Source organism: Trichosurus vulpecula, chromosome 1 (assembly GCF_011100635.1).
Source record: "Trichosurus vulpecula isolate mTriVul1 chromosome 1, mTriVul1.pri, whole genome shotgun sequence".
Taxonomy (NCBI): Eukaryota; Metazoa; Chordata; class Mammalia; order Diprotodontia; family Phalangeridae; genus Trichosurus; species Trichosurus vulpecula.
In genome coordinates this window covers 433,400,113-433,414,120 of record NC_050573.1, presented here as the reverse complement: position 1 = coordinate 433,414,120, position 14,008 = coordinate 433,400,113, and the positions used below count along the sequence as shown (strand labels likewise).

The following is a 14,008-nucleotide window of genomic DNA, read 5'->3' as shown; positions in this document are numbered from 1 at the left end:
TGGAGAAGGTCCAGAGGAGATGGTCTAACCAGGATAGTGAAAATCTCTGAGTTCATGCTAGATACGGACCAGTTGAAGGAACTGCGGATGTTTTAACCTGGAGAACAGAACACTTTGTATGTATTGATAACCATTCTAATATAATGGCTTCCCCTCTAGTCCAGTGATTTTATTTTTATACCTTTAAACAAGTGTTTTGGAGAAGATCCATTGCAGGGAGGGGAGGGGGGAGATGCTAGTTGTCTTGGAGTACCTGAACCGACTACCATGTGGAAGAGAGATTAGATTTGTTCTCTTAGTCCCCTAGGGCAGGGCTAAGAATAATAGGGGGAAGCAGCAAAGAGGCAGATTTAGTCTTGAAGTCAGAAAGAATTTCCTAACAATTAGAACTTTCTAAAAGTAGAATGAGTTACATTGGGACAGTAGGTTCTGCCTTACTGGAGGTCTTCAAGCAGAAGGTGGTTGATGATGCTGGAAAGGATGATGTTTTTTCTTCAAGTATGGGCTGGACTAGGTGGCCACTGAGTTTTCTTCTAGTTCTGAAATTCTGGGATTCTGTAGTTTGTTTTTTTTTTAATTCTTGTAATACATGTACCATCTTCTTCCTGACTCCCATGGGTTTTTGTTTTTTTTAAAGGCATACAGACTGTTTAATTGATGTGAGTATCATGTACTTCCCTGAGTAAATACTGGGAAGTTTTTGTGAAATAAAAAAATAGTACCCATAGAATATACACTTCTCTCACAGGGCATTGATATCTGGCTGGCATAATGGAGAATACTGGGTCTGGAATCAGGAAGCCATGAGTTTGAACCTGGCCTCAGACACTTAAGTAGCTGTGTAACTCAGGGCAAAGTCACTTAATGACCGTCTGCCTCAGTTTCCTCATCAATAAAAAATTAAGCTAATAATCACACCTACCTCCCGGGGTTGTTGTAAGGATATCATGAGATGATGTTTGTGAAGCACTTTGCAATTCTTACAATGCTAAACTACTTCCTTGAGATCTCAGGGATTTTTAAAATATTTCCTTATGCATTAAGGATATGCTTATGCTCAAGCACTGTTAATTTAACTATGAGATTCCATTCATTGAATAAGGACAAAATTCTTAAAAAAGAGAAAAGAATCCTGAAGCCAAGAAGTGATGTTGAACCTAAATTCAAGTAGCTCTAGTTTCTGAAACCTTAGGATTAGCCAGAGCCAGGGTTCAAGACACCAGATCATATTTCAGCTGAAACGTTTCAACGAGACCCACAAAACTCAATGCTTTATTTATTTATTTATTCATTCATTTACTCATATATCCATCCATTCATTTGTTTATTTATTCTACTTGGTTTCCATAGAAAATATAGGAATAAAATTTTGAAAACAAATCAGCTGATACTTTGACATGGGAAGTGAATCTTATTAGAGAGAGAAGGAAGAAATGTCCAAAATAAGGAAACCTAAAGCTCAATCTGTGAGAAGCAGCCTGGTATGGTAGATACAAATTTGTTTTTTCAGATTCAGAAAGAAGTGAGTTCAAGTTTTATCTTTAGTCACATGATTCTGGGCAAGTCATTCAAGTACTAAGATAATAAAGCTGAAAATATGCATTGATGGAGGGAGCAATGGATCCTTTTCAGAACCACTTTTTTAAAGGTATCAAATAAAATCACCTACATTGATGAAATCACAGATTCAGAGGCCCAGACCTGACTAAATATGGTCTTTACTGATTTAAACTTTTATGTAGGTAAAGGATATAATCAGAGGGATGGTTTACTTGGAAAGGACATGAGTGATTCTTGTGGTGAGAGTGAGAGAGAGCTGAAGAAAGGCCCCTAGAGCTTTTTGGTAGAGGAACACTGACAGTTACATAGGATGAGAAGATGTACGTGTAGAAAGTACCTATGTCAGTGAGATCCAAAGTATCTAAATAAGAGCATATTTTTTTCACTTCTGTTGACCTTGCCTACTTTCCTTTCTTCCTATCCTTCCTTCCTTTCTCCTTCTCTCTTTCACTCATTCCTTCTTTCTTTCCTTTCCTCCTTCCCTCCCTCCCTCCCTTCCTTCCTTCCTTCTTTCCTCCCTATCTTTTTTAAAAGACTGGATCTCCCTTCTCATTTGGGCTGAAGTACAGGGCCTCACTTCACTTTGATTGGCAAGAGAACTTTGATTTATTTCATTTCTGATCTAAGCTGGTTTGTTCTCCTAAGGCAGCCTGGTACTGGATTTAATGCAGATACCCAATCAACTGTAGCACACTGCAGCTCATCGCTCTGGAGCTCAGCCTCAGCCTCTCTGGTAGTAGGGATTACAGACATGCGTCATCTTGCCTAGCCAAAGCTGGTTTTCAAAGAGGTCTTGAAAAGCAAGAAGAATAAGACTGTTAACTGCTCTTGAGAACATAATTCAGTTATTTGTATTTATCTTGTCCTGGAAATTCTAATGACTAAAGGTATTATGGGAAGGTCTTGAGTCTTATGTGATAACTGGTAATAAAATGCTGATGACTAAAAGAAGGTGTCTTGCAATGATAATTAGCAGGATTATTTTAGGTGAACAAACATTACATTCATAATGATTATGAAATCAACTCATTGCAAAATGGTATTAGAAAAAAAAGAAAGCTTTTAAAAAGTAGATGTTAGAACAGAGATTCTCAATTTTTTTGGTCTCAAGATCTTTTTACAATATTAAAATTTGAGAATTTCCCCCCTCAAAGAATTTTTGTTTATGTGAGTTGTATCTATCGCTATTTACCAAATTAGAAGTCAAAACAATTTAAAAACAGCTTTGACCTCACAGATCCCTGAAAGGGCTTCAGCGAACTTCAGACCACACTTTGAGAACCACTGCCCTGGGAGAAATCAGCCAACCCAAGAGATGTAGTTTCCAATTAAAAAAAAAACCGCTAAAAGTCACCTGAGACTTCGAGAACGGGGGCGCATTGGAGTGTTTCTGCATCTGTTCTCGGTGGCGATGCTTTCGGTGCAGAAATGTTTTGACAAAAAGTGTAATTCATCAGGTGTCGGTTGGTACGGTAACTGATGCAACTTCTCTTGGGAGGAACAGGAGGACTGCAACAAGACCAACAAAGTGAGGTTGTCTCTCCACATCCAAACAGAATCCCTCAGACAAGCAGGGGATGACCCACCCTCCACTGGCCACATGAGAGAGGCCTCTCTCACACTATATTCGTAGTTATGGCTGCAGGGATCATTCCGTGGATTTTGGTAGCAATTCTCTAAAAGGTCAAAATGCAAGGTTTTTCATTTTGCTAGTGCACAAATCAGTCTTTTGGAATAGGGTATGATATGTTACCTTCGCCAGCAAATGAAAAACTATAAAGAGACAGCATTTATTCCATGCCGCTCCTAAGCAAATAAAAAAACAAGAAAGCACCTACTTAATACACCAGACTAATAGTTCACCTATCTTTCTGCAGTTTTCCTTCTCCTTTGAAAAATGACTTGAGTTACTGGATAACATAAAAATGAATGTTATAGAGTATGACTATAAAAGGCCAGATTTTTAAGGAAACATGGAGACCTAAATCGTTGGAGGAGACGACGGTCCTTCCCCAAATCATGGCTCCATCAAAGTATATCAATTTATATATTCAGAAAAGTCAAGCAGCCATCTTGGGAAGCTAGGCATGCATTCCAACAATGCAGTCATTGTTTTTCCATCATACTAGATTCCTACTCGCTCTTTAAATCCCAACTCAAATGATCCCCTCCCACCTCTCTGTGAGAACTTCCTCATTTGATCTGTGGTATGATAACTTGTACCATGGCTATGCCTCCCCTCTCCCCATCTTCACAGTGGATTTTTGTACCCATTGAATACATCTAATACAATTAACATTATTATAGTCATTTCCAGTCGTGTTTTAGCCATTTAAACCACTACAGGATCCATAAGGATATGGACTGAGTCTCGTTCGCCATACTGTTTTTGATTAAACAATTATATCATAGAAACAGAAGATGTAACCACTAACCATTTTCCAAATGTCTAAAGAAATGCAAAGACCTGAGACGATGGAAGTATAAGACATTACATTTCTAGGATCTGTTAACTACTTCTGCCCAGGGTAAATTGAGATGCTGATGCTTCGGTGAAGCAAAAGCAGTTACAGCCCATACATTAAGTTGCATCCTTGGTCCTTAAGCAAGAAGCAATTTTAAAGGCCAATACTTGGTTCTAAAGCAAAACACACACACACACGCACATAACAACAACACAGAGATTCTAGTATTAATTGCTTTAATGAAATTCATACTTATTAAAAAAAACTTCTTTCAAACAGTCAGAAGCTGTTAGTGTAACCAAACCTAAGAGCTTCACTAGAGATGCTCACAGAGATGCTTTCTTTAGAAGCTTAAGATAGCTTGGGACAGGGTACTGCTGCAGCCGTACATATCAGTAAAATCATAAGACACACGGTGTTCATAGCAAACCAGTGCAAGGTAAAAGCATCACTGGACCAGGAGGCAGGAGACATGGCTTCTAGTACTAGCTTCCCACTCTCTCTGTGACTTTATAGACTCTTCACTTTTCTGTCTTAGTTTCTTCTTCTATAAAATGAGGGGAACTGGATGAGATGGTACTCTCCAGAGCCCCCTCACGACTTCCATGCCATTTTCTATCTCTGATTCATGTCAAGACTATTTTGAACCTTAGGTGGGGAAGGGAAAGACAGACCATTTTCTTCTATTCCTCTCACAAGAGAAATTGCTTCATACCAAGACTATTATATTATCTGGTTCATACTGCTTAGGTGATTTTTTTTTGGAATATAAATTTTTTAATTTTTATTTTCAGTTTCAAATCCTCTTCCTCCCTCCACCTATTCTCCCACCTATTGAGAAGGCAAGAAATAGGATATTGGGTGAAATTATAATGGACCAGATATCGGAAAATTATGTTATCTTGAATAAAATGGCAGGGTTTTTTTTTGGGGGGGGGGAGAGGTCAATTCAATAAGAAGGTTTCCATGTTTTAAACTTCTACAATATTCCAGTTTCCAACAACAATGACCCCACTAAAAATTCGTCATCACTTACTATTAGCTGGAAGCCTGTTGTCACTCATTTTTTTAAAGCATGCTTTGTTCATGTATAGTACATTCAGTTTCTGACGGAAACCAAATGAAATTGTCTAGATAGTTCTCAAAAGAGATAGCTGATAAATTAGATGCCAATGCCAAGTCATATCAGAGTAACAGATGGAAAAATAAGGTGCATCCCTTCTTGATACCAACAGATGATCTTGAGACAGGAAACGGGGTGAACAAGGAAGGAAGGAGGCTTAAAACGTATTCTGAAAAGAACACACATACTGCACAATATCAGCACGATGCCCGTGTTATATCAACTGCTTGGCTACTGTGACCAATAGGGGACTAAAGGGACTATCAGCGAACGTGGACATGATGCCAAGGAAAAGGGGGTCATAATAAACAGGCTTGGAAGTGGCCTCAAGGTCACCTCCTTATCTTCCAATACAGTGCATAACTCTTCAAACTGCCAGAAATCAATCATTTATTGAACCTTATTGTGTGCCTACCACTTCCAAATATGCCTGGATCACCTAGTCTTTATTTCCAATGACAGATATTTCGCATCTTTATGAGAAAAACTCAGAGAGAATTTACTTGCTGTATTAAATTGTTTTCAATATTTGCCTGGCTTTTCTGTTGCAATATGACTTTGATGGAGTATGACTCTATAACACTGTGCAATGGACCTTCATTATTCCCACCATGATCTTTTTACGTGTTCATTTTATTCTGTTCCTGGGTTCTTCTTAGCTTGTTCCTTAGAGTAAAAATCTCACATCTCAGTTCACGCTTCCTAAACACTCCAGAACACATATGAACCTTGAAAAATAAAATGTATAGGTCCCAAGGTTCAATTCTTGTCATTTTGGGGGGTAATCCTATGTCATCTTTAGGGAGATATAAGAAGTAAGCAGAGGATTTTCAGGAAATCATCTGGTTAAATAAGACATTAATACTAGTGGCATAGAATTATAGTAAAATATGGCTAAAAGTTTGACAAATTTGAAACTCTTGCCTCAAATCTTCATGGAATCTAGGTTAAAGTTAAAGGGGATATCACTTATAAAACCAAGTTTCCTGTTCCTGGGGTTTATTCTTAGATACCACAAAGAAAAAGCTTGCAATAGAAAGGTATATTTGTTTTACTTGCCATGGTTATCATTTGATGCAAAATCTACCCAGTGGCAGACACACACAAATTAGCCTATCCTTTCTGCTGGAAACACGTTAAGAAAAAAAAAATACCTGCATGACATTTCTAAGGTGTTAGGAGGAGGAAAAAAAAATATCAGACACTTACAGATACTGTGGAACTGGGTGTATTTGTTCCATAGCCGGAAGAAGGGAGAGAGGCCAAAGACCAACGGCGTCCATCAGTCCTATTGAGACACTGAATTTAGTGCAAGCAAACACTAGAGCATTATCATACAGAAATCGCAGAGCACGTTGACTATTTTTAGACAAGTAAATGACACAACAATACACAATAGAGTGTATGAGAATGGGTAAACTCTCACCAGTGGCTGGGGTAAACAAACATTATGCACCAGGTTGACTTTTATTTAAACAGAATCAATAGTCTGAAACAAGTAGAAACTGAATGGGCTGATCCATAATATTGATCTCTCACTAATATACTTTGACAAAATGAATACCAGGGATAATTATAACTGTTAGGCTCAGCAGATTCAAATTAATGAGAAGTAAAGGAAGGGGGAAAACACCCCACCAGGTAACAGGTAATCTGGAATACTGCTCTTTAGAAAGAGGAATTGACATTAGATCTAAATTACATCATTGGCACCTTACATCGGTCTGTGTGGAATTCAGTTACATAAAAAGCTTTGTGTTCACTAATTTAAAAGTAGGCTGGTTTTTTCTTTAATTTTTTATTTTTAAATTAAACACACCTCTAAAAGAATGGACACAGGGAGTTTTCCCAGTGGTTCAAGTCTTTGTGGCTAACTGTTTCAGCACTAAGAAAATAACTGGCCTAAAAATCTGCATTACTTGGAGTTGTGGCATCAATCACATGACCCAGTCATACCACATGTAACGGTTGTAGCCTTTTTAAAAGTTTATGAGCAAACAGCTATCCTAATAGACAGCTGACAACAGAAGATATTCTGCCTATCACAGTAACTGGGTGCTAGGCAGATGGGAGAGGTTTTTTTATATTGTGCCAATATAAAAAGGTGCTGAAACTTTATGGAAAAACTTCTCCATCTTATAGAAGCTTGATTTTATTTTCATATATAAGTGCAGGATGAGAGGCTGCCAAGCTACAGAGTGAAGGTCATTCCAAGGGTCTGGGGTAAGGGAACATAACAAAAGGTAACTAATCTTGTTTAGGAAAAGGGATGGGAGACACTAAGGAACATATAACCTAAGTAAAACCTCCGAAAGTAAAAGCATCCATGCCTCAATTTGTAAAGCGAGAAACAATTGTGTTAACAATTAGATAAAAAAATGAAAACACACACATACACAGACATAGGTGTACACACATGATAGTTCACCAAGGACAATAGGCTGAGATACAAATAAGAAAGGAGGAGGTGTATTTCACAGAGAGCTACTGGAATCACTATTCAAAATGGAATTTATTTGTAGCCATGATTGCATTAATCCACTAAAAAAATGAAAGGCAAACACAAAGAAAATTTAGAGTGTACACTTACACATAGAGTTCAAATGATGGGAAGTCAATAACTTCAATAGGAATGGACTTCAATTTGAAAAATGCCATAGTTAACTATTAGTGTGAAAAATGAACATTCTGGCCTAAAATGAAGCTCAAGCTATACTAGGCCAGCATGACTGGTGGTTGACTTATATGGCCCACAGAGACAAGATGGAAAAATTCAAATGGATGTACATCACACACTATATGTTTTAAACAAAATTTACCTGTCATTTCTGTGACCATGACTGGAGGACAATTGAATCAAGAATGTTTAAAGAACAGAAGCAAAATAACATTTGTAAATACACTGGGAAATGGGATTTAAATCATTGTTATTATCTTATGCCAAAATATTTTAAAATTACTGAACTTGCAGCCAGATACTAAATATGAAATTATCAAATTCATCCATTCAAAAGAGATAGGCAAACAAAAAAAAAGAGAAGATAAATTTCTGGGGAAATTGTTTTCTTTGATTGGTCATTAAAGATTTTTTTTTAAAAAACCCTCTATGCCTGCACTTTATATCTAAAGCACCTACATATTTTTATTTTATCAAAAAAAGGATATTAAGAAGAATTATTCAGTCTATTTAATATCAATTATCATAAACTAGTCACTGGAAAAAGTGAGGAATACCATTTCCCTCACCATGATTTTTTTTGTGTATGTGTGATTCATTATCTCTCCTTTCCCTCAGGTATCAATGAGCATCTTTCAGATGAATGAACAATTCTAGGAGATGTGTTCTTATTAGTTCTGAAACATAAATTACATTTGCTTACTACTCAAAAGATACAACTGGAAACATGTTAAAACGAGAGCATGTCTTGTACGTAGTGCAGCTGTGGACCAAAAATAACTTGTACCTTGTCTGGTTATCTCAGTTTTGGGGGTCTCTTTAGTTGAATGTGATTAAAAAAAGTATCACTGCATTTTCATTACCATGACAACTACACATCATAAGGAGCTTTCTATGCTTAGGAGAAACAGAACCTTTGTAAAGAATAATTAGTTAGAAAGGCCATTTGGTACCCACTAGCTTGACTCAATGTTGCCTCTCTTTAGTGGCTATCAATAAAATTCTAGGAAGAAAACTTGACTCATGAGGCTTTTTCTATAACAGCTTTATCCTTGCAGGTAAGTGTTTTAGTATGTTAAATGAAAAAAAGAAGGAAAAAAATTGTTGGAAATGAGAGATGCAAATATAATGGTTAAAATAACCAGTACCAGCATTTCAATGCTGATGAAAAAACAGAAGAAGACAATTTTCTTCGTACCACAAAGAAAGGAAAAACCTCCAAATATTAACCTGGCCTTTGAAGAAGAGAAAGATTTTGTTTAATTTCAACATTTCTTTGGGTACACAGGATAAAAAACCTCCACTCTGGAACTTTTTGGTATCTAAATTAAATAGAGGACATTCTAATTCCCTGCTTCCCTATAAAAGCAGCCTCTCAAACTGCACTTGAGGAAAGGTTGTTATGATTGGTGAATAATGCCGTGGTTGGCTGTGTGTGTAGTTCTACTATAATCTCTTTTCAAGACTTTACAACTTGCTTATGAAAATGTACTCGGGGATTTAACTTGGCATATATAAAACCTTGGGTTGTAAGGAAAGACCTTATGATTAGTTAGCATTTACACGATGCTGTGTGTTTCCAATGAAACTGAAAGCAATTTACAATTGTTCGTTAACCTCCACAACTTCTTTGAAAGGGAAGACAGAGTTATTACCTCCATTTTGCAAATGTGGGAACTGAGGGATAGAAAGGTTAAGTAACTTGAGTCAGGTCACCCAGCCCAGTCAGAGCTACAATTAGAACCGAAGGGAACATGATTCTTGGATACCAGACTCAATCTACTAAGTCACATTTCCTATGTCAATCCTTTTACTGCAAATTTCATTTTAAAAATTTATCATGAACAAAATGGATTCAATACTTTTATACCAACAGCTACTTCTGAAAGCAGTCATATATCATAATGTGACTTTCTAATTTTCAAATCAGTCAATGTGAAATTATAATAAGGTACCATATCGATAACATCTTTTGGCATGCAGTATATGACTGATAGGAGGTCCAGAAACATTAGTACTGAACTTTTTTTCCTTTATTCAAAACCAAAAGGACATTCAGATTTAGTTATTTCAGTCATCTTAATTTTTATATCTAAACATTAACTGCCAAAGTTAGATGTGCTAAGAAAATAATTATTTCGCCCCTTCAGTTCAGGAATGTACAACAAATGGAATGGGGGTCCACGTGTGGAATTTTCATGTTCCCTGCATGAAAACCAACTCTCAGCACCAGAGAGAGATTCCATGATATTAAGTAAGTATAGATCAATAGGAGTTTAGAGTTAAATATATGATCACTCATGTCCCTACCCAAATTAATATTTTTTTGAAGGAGTGTGTAGGGAGTTCCATCTGGAAATTTACACAGAAATGAACTGGTGCTCTCCTGTGATAATCCACTGTCACGGTTTATGGTCTATTTGACAAAAATTAACATGCCTGGGGGCTTCTGTATGTTTATTTTTTTTTATCAAGGAAGCCAAACTCATCTGTCCTTCAATCACCCACTTCACTATTAGTAACTCTCCACTTTTACAAGTCAGTGAGGATTAAGAGAATATGATTTGTACTAGTTTTAATTGCATAGTGTAATGAGATTTGTACCTCCTTAGTATGTTTCCTTTTTTTTCAAAGGCACTAAAATGCACTAATTATTTTTCTTAATCTCATAGGTCTCTATTCTGTAGAACTAATGAAAATGATCCTAATGGAGAAAAGGGAAAAACCTGACTCACTTTTTATGGAGCTTATTACTATCCTTATGGCACCTATACACCACTTGTATACATTTTATTTCCTAGTGGAGGATTTCCACTATGATGTTCTACAGGAAATCACAAGATTCATCTGACTCACTATCATAACTTTGTTAAAGTTTCTAAAGCAAACCTAGAAGTTAAACTAAAAATTAAGGAGATCTTACTTTAAGACAAGTATATACTGTGTTCTTTCTGCTCCCAAGATACGAAGAGCAAGTGAGGAAGATGCTACATTGGTAAAAGGAGGTGATAAAAATGCCAATTCTCCTCAACAGTGAAACCTATTGGTTCAATGGGGTTTTTTTATGTCTATAAGGCTTTATTAAATGTGAATTCAACCTTTTTTAAAAATTTAAGTTTGGTTAATAGAAAAAAAAGCAAATACTCAGCTAATTTATCACCAAATCCCGTTTTAAGTAGAATGCTTGGACATGAAGGCAAAAGTGGTATGGATATGGAGGCATTTTCCTTTTTTTGTGGGAGAATGAAAAGAAGTTAAGTTTTCTGGGTAATTGTTCTCTGTTTTCTTTTGCTGGTGATTTATTTGCTATGACTAATATCCAAGCAAAAAATAAACAATTAACTTCTTATTGCCAAGGTCAACATCACTAAAGTTCATATGAAGACCACGTGATTTGTGGGAATCCTTGGTGATTGGGTAAAGAAAGTATGCATAAAATGTTTCATATGGGTTTGTGGGTCAAATTTCCAATAGGTCCAAGTATCATTTCCTCCCCACTCTATATATCCAGTTTTCCAACAGACACATGTGCACACAGACAGATAGACACATGCCTACCTCCGTGCAAAGGAGAAGTGAGCTGAGGCACTGGGGGAGAAATTTCTTGGGCTATCTTGAGGACTATTTCCTGTTGAGAAGAAAAGAGATGAAATAAAATGAGACTTTTTATTTGAATCACTTTAGGGTTCCAGTATCATTCTGTCACTTGCAGTTTCTTAAGGAACTGTAATCCCATTTATTTTCCATAATACTGTTCAGGAGTACAAGAGCAAAAATGAAAACAAAAATGAGACTTCTAGTGAAGGCATATGCATAAACAAATTCTTTCATTTTCATCAATATTTACTGATCAGCCTCAAAGTCTAGGTGTTACAAAAATCCGTACATCTTACAAATCATATTTCAAAGGCATGTTTTTAGTTTAAGAAGGCAATTCAAACAGCAGGATAGATGTTATTTTGTTAAAAATAGGTCTTTGTAATCACAAGCATATATTTTAGGAGCAGATGTGCTATATCTGATCTTAAAATATTTAATAAATCAAAATAAGAATACCTAAGAAGAAAGGAATGAGTGCTTCCTTTTAAAAATAGATTTCTATTTATTTCATTAAATATTTCCCAATTACATTTAAAAAAAATTAACATTATTAACATTCATTTTAAAGCATTTTGAGTCTCACATTCTGTTTCTTTCCTGCCCTTTTCCTATACCTTGAGAAGGCAAGCAGTAAGATATCAATTATCCATGTGGGGTGTGTGTGTGTATGTCTTCCCCTCTAGTCTCCAGAAGAGAAGGAAGGGGCTGGAATATATTGGAATCTTTTTTCTCATTTTCACACACACACACACACACTCTCTGTCTCTGTCTCTCTCTCCCCCCCAGTGAGTTTTTCTAAAATGGCAGCTATGTAGTGCAATATACAGAGTACTTGTTCTGGGCTCAAGAAGGCCTGAGTTCAATTTCTGCCTCAGATACCTACTAGCTGATTGACTCCTGGACAAGTCACTTAATCTCTCTCTTCCTCAGTGTCTTCAACTGCAAAACTGGGATAATAAGAACATCTACCTACTAGAGCTGTTGTAAGGATCAAATGAGGTTTTATTTGCAAAACTCTTAGCAACATGACTGGTACATAGTAGGCACTTAAATTGCCTCCCCCTCCCCCCCAAAAGGCATTTATCTTTATTTAAAAAAAAAACCTGAAAACCACTGCTGTTTGAATAAGATTATGTCTTGTCAATATTTTTCTCTGATATTCCTCTAATTTAAACCAGATGGACTATGAATTGTTAGGCTGCCTTAAAAACTCAGGCCCCTCCCAAAGCACACTCCACTTCTCTGTTAGATCGGGACCCGGGGAAGTCATCGTTTTCCTAAGTGATGTGGAGCAGTGATGGCTCCCTGTAAGGAGGGCACCTCCTCGGGGGGCTTGTTACTTTCTCCTATTAGCCTCAACCTGCTGCTGATCATTGACAAAGCTTGGCAGGCAGCTGGTGAGAGGAAGTTCGGGGGTACTCCAGCTTGGCCCTGTCTTTCTCTGCATATTTAATTAGAACAGTTGAACCATCTGAGGACATGATGGAAATGGAATCAGTTTAATTTTTTTTTTAAAGACAAAAGAAAGAGAAAAAAAAGACCTAAAATAGATCTGATCTTTTTTTCGGAAATAAGCAAAACTACCACAGGAAAAAATGTCTAGCTATTAACAGCCAACCATTTGCCACACTACTGGTTCCTTAATGAAATTTATAACTCTAATTAGGTATAGGGAATGCAAGACTTCAGTTTAAAGCTAGTGTCTGGTTGTAAAGGGGTAAAAATTACTACCCATCTGCAGAAAGAATAGGCTAACACATTAGAGGAGATGCATTTAGGGCTACCTTGAGGACTTGCAGACTTGCTACAATTCTACAAAAATTTTTCAATTAACTTAAGGTTGCAAATTTTATAGTGATGTCTTCAACAGATGCCATTAACTTTATGACAGACAACACAATCAAAGCTATTTAACTGGGAAGCACTGAGAAACCCATTTCTTTCTGGGTAGAGAATCAAGATACATTTCCCCTGCTGCAATGAAATTTATCATGTCCCTGCATCTGTTGTTCAGTGGGCCCCTGGAGACAAGGATTCAGCTTTTGCTGCCCAGTACCCCCTGACTCTTTTTGTCCATTTATCTGCAGAGCTAAATTAAGTTCTTTCAACTTCTTCCCCCTTCCCTTAGCTTTTACATTGCTCTTCATATTCCTCAAGGGGTGTCAATAATTTCAAGGTGGCAGGAATTTTTGTTCCCTGAAGGGAAAAATCTAAGACCAGGCATCTTGGTAGAGAGGTTGATTTTTATTTGGGGAACTGCACAAGTTATTCATGCTTTACACAGACCGAACAAAAACAAATTACGAGAAACCACAATTCATTTAATGGCTAGAAGCTGAGCCATTCTGAAAATGGTCACTAACCTTGTGCTAATTAAAACCTAAATATCAGTACATATAAAATCTGGCCCCAAATGCAAAATGTTGTCTGCTTTGAAAAGAGGACACCAGACCTGAGGTTGTATATTCAGTCATCAGAAAAGGGTCAAGAGACTACCTGAATATGTAAGAGGCACTGTTTGAAAGGAAGGTTAAGGAAATGAACCCAGAATTCTTACTCCTTCTTTGTTCCTGAATTTGATGA

General features: G+C 36.8%; 1 protein-coding gene across 1 annotated transcript in view; it reads right to left on the bottom strand.

The window, feature by feature from the left end:
• The window catches only part of MAST4 (microtubule associated serine/threonine kinase family member 4), a 772,318-nt gene that overhangs the window by 38,962 nt on the left and 719,348 nt on the right, over nt 1-14,008 (bottom strand). Inside the window, 4 exon segments of the mRNA XM_036747001.1 lie at nt 2,915-3,069; nt 6,358-6,436; nt 7,968-7,988; nt 11,384-11,453. Coding sequence (XP_036602896.1) covers nt 2,915-3,069; nt 6,358-6,436; nt 7,968-7,988; nt 11,384-11,453 — 325 coding nt within the window.